The sequence below is a fragment of the Coenobita brevimanus genome, chromosome 50, assembly GCF_032717465.1.
Source record: "Coenobita brevimanus isolate Jiangsu-jjx chromosome 50, ASM3271746v2, whole genome shotgun sequence".
Lineage (NCBI taxonomy): Eukaryota > Metazoa > Arthropoda > Malacostraca > Decapoda > Coenobitidae > Coenobita > Coenobita brevimanus.
In genome coordinates this window covers 54836863-54858162 of record NC_137003.1, presented here as the reverse complement: position 1 = coordinate 54858162, position 21300 = coordinate 54836863, and the positions used below count along the sequence as shown (strand labels likewise).

At 42.2% G+C, this 21300-nt stretch overlaps 1 protein-coding gene across 1 annotated transcript in view; it reads left to right on the top strand.

The window, feature by feature from the left end:
* Positions 1-2975: 2975 nt before the first annotated feature.
* Ras85D (GTPase ras-like protein 1) overlaps positions 2976-21300 on the top strand; it is a 33544-nt gene continuing 15219 nt past the window's right edge. The window contains exons 1-4 of the mRNA XM_080272406.1: positions 2976-3149; positions 11250-11298; positions 18343-18456; positions 21032-21174. Of these exons, the coding sequence (XP_080128532.1) occupies positions 3119-3149; positions 11250-11298; positions 18343-18456; positions 21032-21174 (337 nt within the window). The 5' untranslated portion in view covers positions 2976-3118. The remainder of the gene's footprint in view (positions 3150-11249; positions 11299-18342; positions 18457-21031; positions 21175-21300) is intronic.

Genomic DNA, 21300 nt, shown 5'->3' with positions numbered 1-21300 from the left:
ATTTGTTCCCAAGAGTCCTACAGTTCCACTGTAACACGGTGAATGCGACGGTTTAAGATGTACGATGGTGGCCAGTGGGCTTAGTTTTTTTTATGCCGGCCGCCGCGCCGCCAGGCGAGTGGATACTGGGGGACCTATCCCGGTGCTTACTAACGGAAATCTCCATACGATCATCAATAACACGACTCCCACACTCCGCCGAGGAAGAGCTAACTCTTCTCTCCCTTGCTGGACCAGAAGCAGGTAAGAGTGGTCAAGTTAATCTTGTCAGACTTTGGTTTAGGCCGTATACTGAGAAGCAGCAGCTGCCTGAGAGTATGAAGATGCAACAGGGATGTCAGATACATAACTGAAACGTACAGGAGGGGCAGACGAGGGGCATAGTGAGTGGCAGGAATGCTGAGGACAAGGTCAGTCTGAGTCTCCACTGTGCACATAACGGGACAAGACAACCGCCGATGCACAGGAGACACTGAGCTTGGGGGTCGCATGCAACTCCCTTACCTTCTTCCTAGCACTGTAATATGATATGCCCTCTGTTGCTTTCACTGTGCACACCTCCTTCCCCTCTTTCCAGTTTGGGCAATCCCTCGAGGAAGTGGAGTTAGCACCCTTTAAGTTACAATGATAGCAACTTACAGACTTGGACGCGCAGTGTTCAGCCTCATGACCCTGAACTGCACACCTACCGCACACTGAGAAGCCCGACAAGCCTTGTCCGTATGCACATGTAGCTGGCATTTAGAGCATCGAAGGGGATTGGGGATATAATGTCTGACATTTAGAATTTCATGTCCAACTTTGACACTCGAGAGGAGTGTGGCCCTGCAGAAAGTTAAAACGATTGTAGCAGTCTTCTTCCTGAGGCCCTCCGTAGATCTGGTAATAAATCGAGCATATCGATATAACATCTTGCTCCCCAAGTTCGCGTACAATATCGTCCTCATCCATTACCATGAGGTCCCTACAAATGATAACTCCCTTGCAGGAATTCATGGAATGACGGATCCTTGGCGCAACATCGTAGCAATGAAACTTAGGTAGCTGAGCAAGTCTTTATAGTCTTAATAAGGAAATCTCCAGAAGCAAGTTTTTTTACTTGTTCAACTTCACCAGCACAGTCGTCAATTACTTTGTTGATAAGAAAAGGATTGGGACTAGCCAATGAGGCAGAACCAAAGAATACATAGGTAGAATTATGTACAGCAATGTCAAGTAGGGCTCTAGTCCGGGAGCGGTCATTCGGAAAGTCAGTCAGTCCGTGAGATAGTCTAGGGTTCGTCCACCCCTCCCCAAGGGGGGAGCAGGGGCGTCCGCCATAATAACCACTTCCCCCTAACGGGGAAATGGAAAAGGAGAAAAAAGAGCAAGGGACAAAGTAACCAGGGAATAAACACCTAGTCTGAGATAAACCTCTCAAACTACTCTCGGGAGGCCGCGTCTGTGTTAACACATTCACACCCCAGAGGGGTAAGTAAGCAAAGGTAATCTCATTATAAAGGTACAGACACCTACTGAACCAAGCTATAAGGAAGGGGAGGAAAATTAGAAACTACCGGTAGCTTGCCCAGCGGTCAACAGAAGGGGGGAAAAAGTATATAAATAAAACTAATGCCGGTGGAGCAGCCCTAGAAATCTAGAGGAGAGGTCATCACACACGTCCGCTAGCACTCCACGACCATGCATCAAAGTCCTTTAGCTTGCGTTAAATATTGCCTCATCGTTTGCAGACCAATAAACCCGTAAGTAGCCGTTTCATGATCTTGATCTTTGTTTCGATCTGCCCTCGATCTTTCGTTACTCAAAAGCACCTGACCTGCAGCTTCATGACTGTAAGACCGTGTCCAAGTCGTAGTGCAGCAATAAAATTCATTGCAGCTCTAGGCGCCTTTGTAACGTGACTCACTTCTATACAGAGGCACCCTTGAGGTATTCCCCTCTGATAGACTAAACAGAAAGATAACTCAGGTAGACTGTCGAGTGACTCACTGACTACTCACGCCCAACATCTGTTTGTGCAAACACATAGATAAAACATATTTCTTGGTTAAATTATTTATAAAGCTGGCAATTCCTTAAAGTCATCTTAGGTTTGACTGATGCCAAGACGGAAAACGGATGTGATTGTTTCGTTGATTGATGGTCGAACATACAAGCCACGAAACATTATATGCCACTCTAAGTTTGCCTTGCTGGTGTTCATGAAGTGATTATCCTGTCCTCTCCAGCCCGTTCGTTTCACCTCAAGGATCGCCTCATGTATTCATATTTTATTTGGTCTCAGCACTTGACAGATGATGCATATAATGCACGCAAAAATGGTCAGAGGTCAGGCACTTTTTTATTTACTACTATACCCGTGTGCCTTTGTCATGAGTCACCCTGCTCACTCCTTGCCGTGTGTCGCTAATTTATCTATTAGTTTTTAATGGCTTATCTAGGCACACGAAAATAGAAAGAGGATTCACTGCTTCGAGAATTTCGTTTTCCGTGGTCCAAATAATGGCAAGACTTATTTTTATAATTGATTGCTTGATTGAGCAAAATAAGGAGTTTGTCCATACGCCACATTGTTCTTGTCACCCCTTGCTCCCCCTCACCAAATGCTCGCATTTTTAGTTATGTATCATGAACGCTATCCTGTTTGTGTAAAGATACTCAAAATTACAGTATTTAGATGGCTTAAAAGTAGATGTACCGATGATACTCAAGACAATGTTAACGATATTGTTATTAAATAAGCAGTCTCTGCCACACTCTCGAACACCTGTATTCTCATTCTGCCTATGGTAGGGGTCATGTAAACTCATTACAAAATTATATGACTTCAGTAGATAATCTACTGCTTTTATTTTCTGTTATAAAAAAGAAACATATACCTTGAATAACGCTAAAGGACTTGTAACAGACGGTACAGTTTGGAAGGTTTGTAAAATGAATATGCGCCGTGGGGAAGTATTGGAACACGTCGAATGAAAGAGGGTGGGGAATCTCAGTGGTGTGTGTCTGGCTGGTAAACACTTATTATGCCGCTCATGTAGTGCCCTCAACTCCACCAGTAGACTAGAACACGGTAGATTGCGCCCCCAAGTAACTTATACTCGCAGAAGGAGCAGCCATGACGGAATACAAGCTGGTGGTGGTGGGAGGTGAGTTGGGACGGGTGATCTGTCAGGGGCGGCTGGCCGATTTGTTCGGGCACCTGTCGTGTTTCCTCACTTCTGTCGCTATTACTTTTATCACATTTTACTTCTTCCATGCATTCAACCAAACCAGTGGCCATTGTTGACCCCTTGCCGTTTCCCAGCGTCACGGCGAGTTCAGTTTGTAGACACAGGAGCTGTCAGGCGGCTGCCTGACTTGTGGAGGAACCTGTCCTATTTCTCTATTTCCTAATATTGGTTGTTCCTCTCTCATTATTACTTTGACTTTTGGTAAGCATACGCTTTACTTTAGACAACAGAAGCACCTTACCAAATCAGTTCTTCTTCCTTAGTTCTTTATATTTTTCTGGTTATTTTTGGGGTGGTAAATGTTTTGCAGTAAATTTTCACAATTGTTTTTAGCATTGTTCCTTCTGTTGTATCAGCTGTTTCTTTAGTATAATGGAGGACACTTATTCCAACATACTTCCCAGTTGCCTTTTAGTTCCTCATCTTACCTTACATTTAACCTTAACCAAACTCAACAACCTAATGTATCAGTTTAAATAACCAAACTTAATCAAAACTCAAGTAAGTTTTAGTAAGTCCACCATTACAAACGTCGGTGAGGTGTAAGGAACCTGATAGCAAAAAGAGGAAAAAAAGTCAACAGTGTACATTTGTTTACCACCATACAAATAGAAAAGTACAGAAAACTGGAGTAATAAGAAATGAATTGGTAAGGTCCTCCTGCTGCTTGAAGTAAAACATATATTTACCCCTTTTTTCATGAATCCTCATTCTTTCCTCCTCCATTCATTGTTTCCCACCACATTTTGTGATAATGTGCACATTTCAAGTACTGGTATTAGCCAGTGATGGGAGACTTTGTGAGGTTTATTTGTAGGCAAGTGGCGATGTACAATATTTATGCTTTACAGTTTCTTAGTTTCTTACAGCTGTGTTACTGGAAGAGGCTCGTTAATGAGCCTGTGACTTCAGCTCTATATCATTGAAATTTTTAGGTGGTGGCTGAGTGCGGTGGATGTTATTTGTGCTATAATAATTAAATTTTTGCTCTTGACATTCCCAAAATTATCAAGCCTTCTCTCAAATTCTTCCATTGCTCTTGACAGCACTACCCTCTCTGGTAAATCATTCCGCATATTTACAGCTCTGCATGGGAATGAGTATTTTCTTACATTCTTTGGTATTGAAATACTCTTCAGTTGAACTGCCTGTCTTGCTAAATCCATTATAAAATTCTAAAGTAGAACTAGCTCATACGATTCCTGGTGTTATGAAATGTAACTAAATATAAATAGTGTTCCCCTGTATGTAATATAGTCATTATTAACCCCCAAACACTGGGCTATTTTTAACGCAGTCATCACCTCACTGGGCAGTTTCCCAGAAATTGCATGTTTTCAGACCTTAATATCTTGGAAAGTTTAGTACTTTTGGAAACATATTAAAAACCATCTTACTTATCAACTCTTCCTCTTGCATGATGGTATCTCCAGGTCTGTAGGTTGTTGCTTTGATGAGTAATGATGTGAGGAAGAGAAATAATTTTCAGCTTGAGAGCAGGATGTGTTTGTTCGTCTGCGTGCCGCCAACCGTGGCTCTGCTCTCAACGTGATAACTTCTCCACAGCTAGATAAAGTAAACACTGTCGCATCTGAGGCATTCCTTATGACACTATCACTGATCCCTTTTCTAGCATCCTTGGAAAGAGGCTTGGCAAGGATGGATGATAACAGTTGTTTACAGGCAGTGCAGATGGAATCAGACAAATAAAAGCCTGAAGACATGTTGTACACCTGGCAAAAGCACAGGACAGACTCACTCTCACCTGTATGCCTTGGAGGGACTCCCTTCCTACCATTTGGTGCTGAAATGAATGGTGGCAGGAAGACACTTGCATGTATAGCTGCTACCCGGCAGCCACGTAGCACCCTGATTGTTATGTGTAAAGACGGTACCCGGCAGATGAGGGTTAAAAAGATAAACTGTGCCCAGGTTAGCATGATTGAATATCATGTGCTAGATAGGAAGAGGCTTTTTCATTTAAGGATTTGTGGTACAACCTTAACAGGAGTATCTGCTGTTATAGCCAAAACTGGTAACCACACCTAAAAAGAAGAGATAGCTATATTTACATAATAAAGACCCACATGCTCTCCAGTGGCTAATAAGTAGAGTTAACCATTGCTGACCTCATATAAGGCACAGTGAAGGTCTGCATGAGCCAAACTGCAAGCCTTATGTGAGGTGCAGTTTACATTGGTTATAAAAGATTGACTCAGGGAAGGTAAACTACCTTATAAAGAGTCAGCCCAGTAGGGGTTAAGGAAGCTGAAACTAACCATTTTGTTAGATGAAATAGCATGGAGAGATATTTAAGGTTTTTAATTTTTTGGAAAGGAAGCATCAGCCCAGTGAGTGACAAGCATTACTTTAGCCTAATAAAATAAACATTGTTGTTATTAGCTGTGGTAGGTATGGGTGCTCACATCCACTCAGTGTAGTGCTGCCCTCAGGTGACTGCCCTTTCCTCTCTTCCTTCCATCCCTCCACTTTTGTCTTTACTTCATTCTTTTCTCATCCTTCTGCCCACGGGTGACTTTACATTCTCTCTTCTGTTATTTTCCTTTATTCTTTCCTCTTCTTCTGCCTATGGGTGTCTCTACATTGAGTGACAAGCCAAATGGTTTCTTATACATCAGGAAACCATTTACTATGCTGGGGGTAACCATTTAACCAAATTTTGGCACCTGGTGGTTTAGTGGGTAATTACTGCTCTCCAATCGGATTGAGCCGGTGAAGGTTTATATCCAAGGGGTGACTTGGGGTTTATTGCTCATGTAATGCCACTCAGGGATGAGTGAGGCTGGTCACTCTTATCTTAATTGTCAGGACCAACTTGTCTAGCCCTGGGCTCCTACGCTTCTCATGGGGAAACATAGGATTGGCTGATGGATGGATGGTAAAGAGTTTTGTAGACCTTAAACTCATTTAGTATTCACTTGATTTTTTTTTTTTTCCCCTAAGTGAGTAAATGCTAAATGGTCCATTCCCTGAGGCCCAGATGGCCACATGCCTTCACATGTTGTCACTTTGGTGCTAATACCCACCAGCTGTGTTCAATATAAGCTAGGGCTGTCTCATTCAGGCCAAATATAATGGTGTTAGAAGGAGTATTTGTATGTTGTTGATGGATATCATGGAAGAGATCAGTACCGGTAGTCTGTTTTAAGAAAATTCAGATTGTCAGTTTTCAGCCTGAGTCTGGGGTTAATCATGCATCCTTACAGATCTTAGATTACCTCTTGAACCACTTGACCAGCACCTTCCCTGATGTGATGGTAACATCAGCATGTAGCTACAGGAAAGGAATGCAGTATACAGTGTGCTGAATGTTGAATGAAATAGTTGGCCAGAGTAAGAACAGCTTTGACTTGCATAATATGCAGTGTACATTAGAACTTTACAGTAATTTTTTATTTCTCATGGTAAACTGACAAGGAGAGTGCATGCATGTGAGGGGAGGGTGGAGGGGGAGACAGTATGAAATGGAGGAAAGGAGTAGTGAGATATATGAAAGAAGGATACGTGAGTTGAAGGGAGGGCAGCCAAATGGCAGACAATATGGAGGTGATTTGTTTGCGGCTGTCCCACATGAAATTGAGATATCTGGCTGTCAGTAGATAGATTTAAAAAAAAAAAAAAAAAGTAATAAAAAATCACTCTGAATAATACATAGTGGCAAACGAAAAATCTTTATATAATTACGTTTTACCTTATCTAAATGATGACTTGGAGACTGCAGGAATGTGTTCTGGCTACTGCCAGATTGCAACTGAGGGAATCACTTCTATATCTCCTTCAGTATAAGAGGCCTTTTGTGAGCTGCATAAATTTACTGCTAATAACAAAATAAGGAGAACTTGGACCATGCAACACCTGCACCCTACAATCAGTCTAAGGCCGAACCTTTGACCCTACCTTATGACTTTGCTCTTCACCTAGTTGTTTGCCAACTCAGAATATTTCCTCTTAGCCAGACCTCTCAACCAATCCCACCAGTTTTAGAATGAAGAGTCTTTACACAGACTTTGCCCTGTGGTCTTGACCTTTGACCTGTTGCTTTCAAAACAGAATACTGTAATTTCATCTTTGTCAGACCATGAACCTTTCCTCTAAGTTTGGTCAAAATAGTAATCAATATTATTTATTATTTATTTTTTTTTTATGTGTCTGACTATGGGGATAGGCTTCACAGCCTGCTCCCAAGGCCCAGTAGTCCTCCTACATACCATACACCTCTGCATGTCACCACTTTGGTGCTAACATCCACCGTCCATATTGAATACATCCTAGGGCTGTCTCATACAGGACTGGTGTGTTGGTATTAGCAGGGGTATTTTTCAGACATGTCGGCGGGTCTTCTGGTAGATCAGTAAAGTCTGCTTTTTATGAAATTCAAATCATTAAACTGTTCCCTGCCCCAGCGGGGATTTGAACCTGGGTCCGCTAGGATTGCAGGCCACCTCCCTACTGACTGAGCTACCGCCTCCCCCAAACCATTTAAATTGTCCTGTGGCCCTTGCCATTGATTGATTGTTCTCAAAATTAACTGTATCCATGACTGACCTTGAACACTAACATCAAGTGTGGTCTAAATCAGATTAAAACTGAGTTGGTTTTGCACATGACATATGATCTCTCCCCCTCCCCCCCTTTTTTTTTCTCTCTCTCTCTCATATTTAATCATTTGTTCTGATGGACCCCTGTTGTTTTTCAAAAATTTTTGCAATTCCATACTGTAGTTCTTCCATAATGCTGCTATGAGACAGACAGTTAAATGAACAAATAAACTGAACCAAAGTCATAACTCCCCTCTTTTGTGTCCACAGTTGTAATAACTCTGATTAAGGGATGACAGTTCTTTTTTGGGGGTGAAAATGAAATTATGCGTCAGTCTTCATGAAACTTTACTGGATAATAGCTATGATACCTACTTAAGCGTGTAGGAAGTTTCAGGACGATACATGAAGAAAAGAAAAAAAAATATTCAGTAAAATCATAATATATTTAACCTAACTTTCACTGACTACTGCTCCTAAGTGAGTAAACATATAATCATTTTAAAAATATCAGTGATTAAGTTAATCATTTACAAATAAAGCTCAGGGATTAATTTTGCCAAATATAGCTTTTATCCAGTAAAATTTCATGAAATTGATGCATAATTTCATTTTCAACCGAAAAAATGAAGTCTCCCCTTAATGCCAGATACTGTAGTTAAATTTGCTACTTGGAAGTCCTTCATTGTCAAGGGTTAAACAATATTTTGATTAACCTTAAAACTGTTGTCCAAAAGTTAATTGCAGAAGTACAACTAGTAAGAAAATGTGACTGAGATTGCAATGAGCTATGCCTCTGTGTATGTACAGGTATTTTGTGTTAATTTATACCGTGTGTCCATATTTGATTTAAATCAATGAAAATTAATTATTAGCCCATTGTCAATGGGAAGTTTGCATCTGCCAAACAAAATCATCTGACTAGCCAGGATATATTTCTAATCAGGGCTCTTGCTAACTTCTGATAGTTGCGAAACATTTGAATCCTGTGGTTTCAGATTTACAAGCCAAATAAATTTTTAGTAGCCAAACTGACTACGAGCCGAAATATTTTACGAGCAGTAATTATATGTATTTATTTACACAATGTGATGATTAGAATCATATAATGAGGTTTTAAACATTCACAGTGGCGACAAGGAAAGACTTAATATAGTCCATCACAACGTGCTTTGAGATCTACTTATTTTGTAGATTACTGGGTTTTGAAGTGGATGTATTTTCCCCCCTGCCAAAAGGCTATTTTCATGTAAAATTTGTTCGTCAAAGGGAAAAAATATTTGCATTTGCGAGCTGTGGCTCGCCAAACAAGAGCCCTGGTAATGTGTGTGCATTGTCTGTCAAGATGAAAAAATAAATAGTAGTTTGAATTATTTATCACAACATAACCATTCTGTAATGAAAATGGTGTATCTCTGACAGCTGCTTAGGTAATGAACACTTGCATATCACGAGTCTTGATAGCACAACATAACCATTCCGTAATGAAAAAATGGTGTACTCTTGTGTATCTCTGACAGCTGCTTAGGTAATGAACACTTGCATAATGTGCTTCTGGTTGAGGCAACCTTGAGTACAGTAATAAGGATACTGTACATACAGTACAAGCTAGACTTCTTATGTGTGTGTGTGCAGATTTTTGCCTGTGCTAATAGTAAGTGCATAGGCCTAATAGTAGGCTCACTGTAATAGCTGTTGGCAGTCAGTAATCACTGGCAACCATTGGTGTTTGGTTTGGTGGTACATTCATCATCTGATACTAGTCCTTCCAATATGAGTTCATTCCCACCTGAGGGCAGACATTTAAGGTTCAGTGATGCCCTTGTGTTCACACATGTTTATACCCTATCAAGATTCCTTTAGTATAATTGACATGGCACTCAACACGAAATTCCACGTTTTCTTCTCATTCTTCATGCAAAAACCATCCATAGCTGCTGTGTGTGTGTGTGTGTGTGTGTGTGTGTGTGTGTGTGTGTGTGTGTGAAGTAGTGGGTGGGGTTGGGCACTTCACCAGTTACATAAAATGATGTTCCTTGCCCCTGGGGCACTTCTCCAGGTAAAGAAAATGGTGTTTCTTGGCCCTACAGATCAGCTGCCCTTCAGGATGTGTAAAACAAGGCATAAATATGTTTCTATCGTAGATAGTGGTAAGTGGTGGTAACCAGCATCCCCTCACTTGATTTAGTACTGCTTACTTCTCCGTTAGGTGACTCTAGGCTGAGTGACAAACCTAATAGTTTTTTGTAACCCATGAAACCATTTATAACACTGAGTGGTAAACATATGCCCAAATGAAAGTGATGAGGAGCCTACTGTGGTGCCCTAATTAAATGGGTGGAGAGAGAGAAATGTGTCCATCCAGGAATCAAAGCTCCACACTTTTCACTGTGCCAAGTGCTGTCCACCGCAAGGGAGCATCAGTTCACTGCTTGTGAGAGCCCTGCAGGTGCCATTGCTTGCCTGTGGTTGATGAGCATGCTCAGGCAGACAAACCAGGTTTACTCTGCAACTACTACTAATAAGTTAGAGCTGCCCATTCATGTAAGGTGTGTGCAAGTTGGTCACTGTGTTACATACTGTATACAGAGATCACCTGTGGTTGATGAGTGTGCACAGCCAGAAAGACCAGGGTTACTCTGCTCCTACCCCTAATATGGTAGAGCTGTCCACCTATGTCAGATGTGTGCTAGTTGGCCACTATAGTACAGTACATGGATTGGGGTTGCCAGTCTTCATTGCTGATTATTTTCTTAATGTAAATTGTTTATGTACAGACAGTTGTCTTTTGTACAGGTATGTGCTGATAATTTAGCATCACCTTCAGGGAGAATAATATTAAAGAAAGTAATGCAAGTTATGCAGTAATATTAGAGTGAGCAGTTTTTGTCTTGTGGAAGCTGCTTCAAATATTAAATATACGGAAGTTAAAACTATCCATGGGTAAGGAGGGGGCAGGTTGTCCAAGTTACTGGCTAAGTGAATACATTAGTACAGTACCTGTTAGTAACCTACTCAGAACAGTATTGCAGTTTCATAGCAGTTTAACACTCCAGTAAGCTATGCAGGGTATAATACTTAAAATTACTGTAAAGGTACGTGCTGTCTGATCACTGTTGTTATATTTTTATGGGATCAGTTACAGTACACTACTGTTACTCCCTGACAGAACCCAGATGACATTATATTCATTTTAATACTTTTGGTGTACTTGATTTATTTTTGTACAGTGCACAACTACTTAACACTTTCAGCCAGAGAACATCTTTCTATTCAGTTTTGGCTTGTCAGACAGTCTTATTGATACTGATAGGGTTGAAAGGTGGCCAGAGAGAGAGAGAGAAGATTAAGCAGTATACTGTAGTTCATTTGTTTAGAGAGTTAGAGGTGTACAGATTAAGGTATAATATAGCTTTGTTGAAGTGTGTGACTAATGTGTCTGTTTCATTGGTGACAGCTGGTGGCGTGGGCAAGAGTGCACTCACCATCCAACTTATCCAAAACCAGTGAGTACCTTTGTGCCATTTTTACATTGTTGTATGTACAGTAGTTCATTGTTGTATGTATTGGGGGGCATGGCGGCTCAGTGGTAGAGCACCTGACTCGAGACCAAAGGGTCGTGAGTTCACGCCGCGCCCAGTTAAGTTACCCTGCCAGGAGAGGTAGTGTCTCCTGTCGCCTAGCTGGCTGTAGCAACTGTGGCTCAGTGGGTTAGAGTGCTCTGACCAAAGGGTCACAGGTTCGAGTTCACCTGAGGGTCGTTGGTAGACATAAGGAAGGGCATCTGTTCACAAAGTGCCACAAAACCAAAGTCTTCTACCCAGGGGCAGTGTCTTAGCTCTTACTGAAAAAAGGGGACATGGCATTAAAAAAGAAAAAAAAAATCCAATCATGCAACCTGATAAAGAGGTTCTATTATCATTACAGTATTGTCATTCATTCATTCATCATCTAATTCTGTGTTGCCCCATGAGGAGTGTAGGACCCTGGGGCTACAGTATTGTTATTAGTAGTAGTATTAGTATTCAGCAGAAGTTTGTGCATGTGAATTATTCTTTCACTGTTTTTTACAAAGTGCTGGAAATTTTAGTAAAGAGAAATTGACTGAACGATAGGTTCAGACTTAAACACTTCCAGATAACTTAAGCTGATAGATTTAGATTAATAGAAACAAAAAGAGATCCAGGTGAGACCTTGCAAGTATGATGTGGCTTACTGCAGTGGTTGTGTTTACCCTCCTTGACATTTGTTAATGAGTGTAACAAGCAGGTACAGTCCACAACAAGTACGGTAAAAGTAGTAACCCCTTAGAGGTGACTTGCAGGTGTAGTCCTATCCTTGAAAACTACACCACCCATTACTTGGTGCCATGTTATTGCTGTCATTACAGCTAATCAAGCAGCTAATACAGCCACTCCTCTGGGTTGGTGGGAGACAAATATTTGTTTTGGTTGTATTTTCTGATGTTTTATGTCAGTTTGTTTTTACCCCACTGATTTATTCAGTAATAGGTTATACAATATAGTTACACAAATCACACAGCATAAACTATTAAAATTTATATTTTTTGATGGTGTTCGTATACCATAATGCTGTATTTGAAGAGTATTTTAATAAACATTGTAATATGATTATGAATATTTTCATAGCTGAGGGTTATTATTTTTTTTTGCATACGAGGTCTGCCCAAAGGCAAAACAAACTCTTTAACTAGCGTGTCACCTAGCTGGCTTAATGTGATTGCAACAGGAGCTGTGTAGTGGCGACTTCGAGCTGTAGTCTAACATCAGTCCCAGGATGCAGTCCATAATGCTGTTTTTATTGTGCAGAACCAGACATGAAATGCCATATGCACCAAAGCAGGTGCAGTTGTCATCTAATATACTATAGCACTAGCCGTGTGTGTGTCAGTATGTGTGTGTATTTTGGGCAGCCGAAATTACATTTTCGAATTGCACAAAAATTGCAAAAAATTTGCTGATGTGAAAAAACTTGGTCCCATCATGATTGAAAAACTTGTACTATACAGTGCTCGACAAAAGTATTAAGCACCCTGCATCCCTCCTGTGAAACAAACTTTTCAAGATTGAAAAAACATGTAAATAATGCTTTATATTTACCTTTAATACTTGGTAGAGTATCCTTTGCGCTTCTTCATGGACCTGAGACATCGTGGAAGTGAAAGGGCGAGGTTCCTCAGGTGCTGGGGTGGTATTCTTGCCCAGGACTCCCGAATGGCTGCTTCCAGCTTAGGCAGAGAGCTCACGTCCTTCCCTTGGAGATTCTTCTTTACGAGGTACCAGAGGTTTTCTATCGGGTTGAGGTCTGGGCTATTGCCTGGCCAGTCTTTTATGAAGACCTCGCAGTCACGAAGCCAGTTGGTGACCGATTTGGCTTTATGAGCTGGTGCACCGTCCTGCTGAAACACTCGTGCACCTGTGAGCTCGAAGGACTCAGGTAAATGATCACAAAGAAGCTCCAGGTAACGTCCTGATTCACTCTGCAGTTCTTGGGAAGCACAACAAGCATCCCCAAACCCTTCCCAGAGAAACAACCCCATACCATAAGTGAATCAGGGTGTTTAACTGTGCTCTCCACGTAACGGGGGTCAAGCGGGTCACTACCTCTGCGCCAGTACATGCTCGCTCCTCGATTGCAGGTAACACTAAACGTTGCCTCATGAGACCACAACACTGACAACCATTGGTCCTAACCCCAGTTAAGGTACTTGTTAGCAAAGGCAAGCCTATGAAGTCGCTTGTAGCGTGTAAGAAGAAGCTTTCTCACAGGCCTGTGGCTCGTGTAACCATAGACTCTTCGAGACACCGTGCGCACTGAAACCTCGCCAAACACTTCCGGGTTGCTCTCCTTAATTTTCCTTGCACTCACACAAGGATTAGACTCCACTGCACGTTTTAACACATTAACAGACCTCGGGGAAGTTTTCCTGGGCCTACCAGACCACGGTTTCTTTGTAGGAACGTCACCGCTATTTTCCACTCGAAAATGGGCACACCACCTCAGCACTGTCAATCGAGCCACACCAACCAAATCACTAATTTCCTTTGTGGGGTGGCCTGCCCCCTTTAGAGCAATGATCTGTGATATGATTTCACTTGAAAGTTCATGGGTAGGGGTCATAACAAAGTGGCGAAAGCCATAACACTGCGGGACACTAGGTAAAAAATGGCACAAGAAGAGAGGGAGGAGCGGCGGAGTTCCTCTCTCTCACGCAACCCGTAGGCAACTGAGGCGGCAGCCAACCAGCGCACAGTAAGACCTCAGGCTGCCGTGACGTCATGTTAGCGGCCCAAACATCTGGCTCAATTTTTAGTACAAAAAATGGGTGATTCTTTTTTCGCCAAAAGTATTGCGCGCCCTGACATAGGCGCTCGATACTTTCGTTGAGCACTGTATTTAATGAGCGATCAAAGTTTGACCAAAAAATGCCGCTCGCTGTGTGAGTGCATGAAATTAGGGTTGCATTCACTGTAGAGTTTTTTATGGCTTTATATCGATGTCGCCTTGATGGCCGATAGTGACAACGTTAGACAAGAACAGCACATAAACGTGACTCGGATTACCTGAAATGATCGCAGTGCGTGCATGAAGTGCAAGGAAATGAGTGAGAAGCACGAGGAAATGAGTGCGAAGCACGAGAAAGCAAATGCACAGCGTGAGAGCCCTCCGTAAGGTCAAGTGCGACAGGGGCCGAAGGGCCCACGAGCACTTGTATATACTATATCGTCAGTACTGTACAAGCTTTTTGTGTGAGTTCAAGGAAAGAAATAGAGTTAACTATTCAAACATTCATGCAAATACTATTAGTGCTATTACCAGTGTTTTTAAGAAAACAAATTTTCATGTGAAATAAGCACAGCATTTATTCTATAAGTCCTTGAATTTATGCCACACGGACGTATGGGAAGCCCTTGTTTCATCAAACCCCAGTATATTGGATTTTAGATTTATTCAATCACTTCTGAGTCCACTGAACTTTTTTTTTTGGCAGCAGTGAACTAGGGTTGATAAATGGGGCTCCTTACACGGCTCTTCCGAACGGCTGGTAGAACATGAGTGATTCACAGTACGGTTTCCAAGGTTGCGGTTTCTCCCTCCCAGTTGGGCTAGGTTGGAAGTCTGCTGGTGGGAATAAATATTGAGTTGAGGTATTTTTGGCTACATCTGATTGGATTGGGCAAGACCAGTCTTTGGACACTGCATTACATGTGATTGGTCTTAGTCTAGTTGCATCTTCAGACTAAGCTGTGTACACATGGTACGCACAAGAGGGAGCCAAGGATGCCACTGTTCAGGGCCTGGACATCTAACATGCAGCACAGAGTCTTGCTGCACACCTTGTTGCTGAAGAGTTCAGATGTAGTGATAGTTGGCTGTGGAGGTTCAGGAAGTGCCATGGCATTGTTGACAGGACCATAACTGGAGAGGTGCGCTGTGCCAATGTTGATGCTGTGGAGCCATTTGTTCAGCATCTTTGGAACCAGATGTAGGAGGAGGGCCTGCATGAGTTCCAAATTTACAGTGCTGACAAAACTGGGCCCTGGTAGTGTGCTCTTCCACAAAACATCAGGCTTTTAAAGATACTGGCAGCACTCTAGGATTTAAAACATTTAAGGAGAGGCTTACCATTCTGGCCTGTGCCAATGCTGATTGCTCTCGTCACTTACAGCCAGTCATAGTTGGTAAGAGCAGATGGTCCAGGTCACTTAAGGACATAATGGCCAAGCCTCCTCTGGAGTACTGTGGGAACAGGTTTGTCGTGTTTACTGTGGATATCTAATTGGGAGTGATCGGACGAGTGCGTGACTTTGACCATTCAGTACAGAGACGGATGGACATTTTAGCTCTGGTTGTGGGTTTTGGACTACTTTCCACTCACGGCTCGAGCCCAGCAACCACGATACCGAATATTTGGACGTGTTGGCAGGCTGGCCGAAGTTCTCGGGCACTTTTACGTCCAGATAATAGCAAGTGAATTTGGATAATGGTTTAATAGAGCCAGGGTCCAGCGTTTGGATGCTGAACACGTCTGGATAATGAGCGTCGAGATAAATGAGGGACTAGTGTACTCTATTTTCAGATTTTTGCAATAGCAAGCATTGTTGATGGTGTACTAAAAACAGAGTTCAGCCAGAGCTTACTGGAATAAATTGAAATCTGTGAAGAATGGTACAACTGAACCAGCACTCCAAAGTTTTGTTCACACAGAGAAGAAAATATACTGCACTTACAAGGCATTTCTAAATATCACAATCTGAAACTTCTAAAGCTATAGAATAGCCAACAAGATGTGAGGTATGGGCTGAATTTTTGTGCTGGGCTTGTTACTATTTTTAGGGAGAGATTTTTTTTAATTTTGAGTTATAGTAACTGAGTATGCCAAGGTATAAGGCTTTGCACACCCTGTGGTAATAACCACTACATGCCACTGTTAAAGAATACAACCTTCGTACTTCGTGTATGTTGTTTAAGGTCAGTAAAGTGAGTCGTAGGAGGTGGAACCCTTGTCTTTGTATATCCATTCAATCACATAATCCTTGAGAACAGTTCCTCTTCAGAAGTGTACAGGGTTTTGGGCTATTCCACATAGACCAAACTTTGAAAGCAAAGTTACCAATCACCTCCTGAACTGCATTGTGTATGAAAGAGAGAAATAATGGATCTGAATAATGATAATATATTATCCTTGAAATGACTTAAGATTTGGCACTGTAGTGTCTGTCTTTGTATTATTCACAAGTGAAGCTTGAGGTAAACAGCATGACCAAAAATTTAACAGAAAGAAAAGGGATTGGGGGGGGAGAATGGGGCACTTAGAATTCACGTATGGTCAGTGGGCTTTCCTCTCCTCTTGATGCACTCCTTAAGGTATGTAAGGACTGATTTGGCCAGTTTTCTAAGGACACTAGGGTCTAAATTGGCCCATTTCTTCCTAAAGGCAGCCTCCAGCTCGGGGATGCTGCTGGTGTTCTTGCCCTGGAGAGGCCGCCTTGTGGTTACCCAGAGATTCTCTATTGGGCTGAGGTCTGGTGCACTCCTTAACGTGTGTAGCCACTGGTTTGGCAAGTTTTCTAAGGATATTAGGATCTGAATTGGGCCACTCCTTGCTAAAGTCATCCTCCATTGTGTCAGTTTTTTGGAGATGTTGCTGTATGGTTGCCCAGAGATTCTGTTTTGGGCTCAGACCTTAATTTCCTGGCCACTCATTAATACACTGCATTTCACAGTCACTTAGCCACTGTTTCACCAATTTCACCATGTGACATAGGGCATCATCCTGTTGAAATTCATCACCTTTGCACTTTTCAAGAGCTGGGTAAATAATCACACAGCAGTTCAAGGCAGTTTGTTAAACTGATTCATCATTTCGTTATTAGGAAGTGCTATTACGTCATCAGTGCCAAAGACTGTACAACATCCCCATGCCAGTAATGCCATGAAAACTTAGGTCTAGTGCGTCACTTCCAGGGCACCGATAATGTTGCCAGTCACTGTAAACGTGACTCCATTGCTCAAGAGCATGTTTTGTCTGCACCGTATCCCACTGTAGATATTTCTTAGCAAAAGCAACCCTGCACTGTCCCTGTGGAAGGATGATGATTGGCTTCTTCACGGGCTGGTGGCTGCAGTACTGGATATCATCATGTAAGCATCACTGCACTGTCCTTACCAGCACCAAACCCAGTAGCGAAAGTTTTTGTTCATTAGGCAAATGTCCAGTCAGACATGGATTTAACTCAACTTGATGTTTCAGGATAGTCATAGTGAGAGGTGAGAATTTATGGGCCTTTCCAGGACATCCATTGTGATTTAGTGTTGCCACCCCCTGCCATCACAGAAGCACTTGGTCCAAAGTTGAACATTTGGATGCTCACACCAACAGTCTTGGCTATATCCTTTGTGCTCTTCACTACTTTGTAGAAACTGGTTATGAATGCTGTATCCTCTTTTGACAAGTTGTTAGTCTCACCCATACTGCCACAAGGCTACAAAATGTGCAGAAAAAATGGCAGCAGAGGTGGGGGAGGGAGCCTTTGCAGGGGACAAAGAGTAGCACAGCCTGCCTCTGACAAGTCTAGGGGGTATATACCTGGTGCCCGACTACCAAGCAACACCTCGTCAGTTCCTCCCCTCGTGGATAGGATTTGCAGCTTCTGGTCAAGGAGATGAATGCAAAATACTTCCCAAATTTAGCAGACAGCATGCCCAAATGCCTCCAGATTTTATTTGAGGCCAAGGGCAACATGATCAAGTATGTTTCGTAGTTTTGTCTATATCGCTAATATATTCTTCCCCCCCCCCTTTTTTTTTTTTTAATGCCCTGTGATAGGTAGGTAGAGAGAGAGAGAGAGCAGAATCTGTTGTATGTAAGCTTGAGCACCAGCATATGTGATCATATGTACAGAGAACAGGTTGCAAGTTCATGGGTTTTGCAAACTAGGACTGATTAATGTAAAAAAACAGCCAGATATGTATAGCATCATAGCATACCAGTATTGTGATAATTGATAATTATTCTTGCATTGCAGCTTTGTGGATGAATATGACCCAACCATAGAAGACTCTTACAGAAAGCAGGTAGTAATCGATGGAGAAACCTGTTTGCTGGATATCTTGGACACAGCCGGGCAAGAAGAGTACAGGTAAGTATCTAGACTTGTAATTGTAGTACAGTACTGTATTGATAATGACAGTTTCTTAAAGTAGTTGGTTCCATCATCTTACAGGAGTTCCAAGATCTTGAGATACACAGCAACCATATTCTAGGGCTGAATTTTCTTTTGGTCCAGGAATGCATGTCAGGAATACACCTTTGCTGGAAAGGATTGTTGGCTACCATCTTCTTTCCAGTATCATGTCAGAGTGGTTGAGTTTATAGCCTGGGGTGAAATAAGGACATACGACCCTGTAACTGTTGTCTTGCTTTTACCTGTTGGTGGTGCCTAGTGGCTAGGAGGGTTATGAGTTAATTTATGATTGAAAGACCTTGGTGGCCAACTAGGCTGGCTGCCTGCTCAACACTTCAGGGTACACAGGACACGCAGTATGTTGATTGTTGTTACCACATGGTAGGATAGTGGCCTGAACCCAGATCCCTGTTAGTCAAGTGACCACCATCAGGATTTTTTTTAATGTACCAGAGATCACTGCTTCAGGATGAAACTTGTATACTTGTTCCACATGGGAGAGTTCCTTGTCTCAGTGGAGTGAACGGAGCTAGGGCCTGATTGACTGCTGCCTACCTTAAAAGCGCCAGACAAGGCTTCCGCACCACCCCTAAACATCCACACTGTGCAGTCTCCTCGTGTCTACAGGACACCCCGTAAACTTAACGTAGCGTCGCGTCATGTCATTATACATTTTTTGATTTACTGCACTTAATGCAAATGAGGTAATATACAGTAAGCATAAATTAGGATCTGCACAGATAGCCCTGAGTTAATGGTCACTACTCTTACTTTCGACCTGTGATGGGCTGTGGATCACTGAGGGTCCCTGTTAGTCAAGTAACCAATGGGCTGTGGATCACTGAGGGTCCCTGTTAGTCAAGTGACCACCATCGGGATTTTTTTAATGTCCCAGGGGTCACTGCTTCAGGATGAAACTTGTGTACTTGTCCCACATGGGAGAGTTCCTTGTCTCAGTGGAGTGAACTTAGCTTGGGCCTGATTGACTGCTGCCTCCCTAAAAAGCACCAGGAAAGGCTGCCGCACCACCCCTAAATATCCACACTGTGCAGTGTGTAGTTTCCACGTTATGTCCACAGACTTCGCATTAACTCAATGTACCAGTTTATAATGTCATGCTGTAACTGTTAGTTTATTTGATTATTTTCTCTTTCAGGTTACTCAATCGGGTAGCTTATAGACAAAATATTATAGAATGTGACCTTTCCTTTCCAGTTTTTCCTATGAAATTTCCATGTCAGTTTTTCCATGCTGCATGGTGGTTTTTCTCACTTTTTCCTGGAGGGTTTGGTGGTGTGGGGAGCCTTCTTGCTTTACTATCCTTATCCTTCAGCATGTAGAGTTAGATCTTGTAGTCATAGTTTTCTCTGTAACAAGCAGCCTCGAAAGGACCATAAGGTCTGTTGCTGTTTGCTTTCCTTTGTAATCCTATGTAATCAGCATACAACATTGCCCACAGGAGTCCATTTCTGAAGTCATGTGAGAGGGCTTCAAGTACCATGATAAACAACACAGAACTCAAAACTGACTCCTGATGCACACCAACATGCACGGAAAACTTATTACTCAAAGCTCTATTCACTCTTACCTAGGTGCGAACACCCACATACATGGCCATAACCACCCTAACCAGCCATTCCTCGATCCCAAGCTTTCTCATTACCCACTTCACCCCCTCTCTAGGAACTCTGTCAAAAGCCTTCTCTAAATCAACAAAAAGTACAGGTCCCTTTTCTTTCCTATGTATTTTTCCTGAAGCTGTCGTACAATGAATATGGCATCAGTGGTCCCCCTGCCTGGCATAAACCCAAACTGCATTTCATCAATATTCACCCTTTCTCTAATCATGCCCTCTAATACTCTCTCCACTACCTTCATTATCTGATCTAAAAGCTTTATATGACAATAATTTCCTCTTCTCAGGGCATCACCCTTCCCCTTGTACACATTTACAGTTACACTTCAGCCAGTCATCTGGGACAACACACTTATATATAATCATATTTATCAGGTCAGAGACTAACGTCACTCCTGTATCTCCTGCGGTCTTCAACATTTCAGCAGTCATCCTGCCTGTTGCCTCACTCACAATATCAGTGTCAGTCAAAGGCCAAGGACCTAACACTGGATCTGCTGGCCCCAAACCATCTGTGTCCCAGTCAAACTCCACATTCAACAGACAGCTATAATGCTGTCTCCATGCATCTTTAATATCCCCACAGTTCACCACTACCCTTCCTGCTTCATTTTTCACACACTTAAAGAGATCTGTAATTTTTTATGAGATCTGTAATTATAGTATCAGGATCCTTATCATTGAATTATTGGTACATTGTCAGTAGTTAGCCAAGTGAGATATAGCTGTTTGTAAAATGAAATAGGGTACATGAAATATACATGTTTGTATGTCTTCATTTGTCATGTATGACATCTAGATCACTTTATTGCAGCACTGTCAAAATTTCGTATGCTTCATTATTAACAGCATTTTATGTTTGAGTATTTTCAATGATGAAGTGTTGTGTTTCAGTGCAATGCGTGACCAGTACATGAGGACAGGGGAGGGGTTCCTTCTTGTATTTGCTGTCAACAATGCCAAATCATTTGAAGACATCAGCACTTATCGAGAACAGATTAAGAGAGTTAAGGATGCTGACGTAGTGCCCATGGTCTGTAAGTACACTTTTAAGGCTTTTTAAGTCCACTGCATGATATGAAAGCAGATGGTTGTGTCCAAAAGAACCTTCATGGTCTGTATCCCATTGTTTTATTAGTAGCATCGCATAATCTGTAATCCTT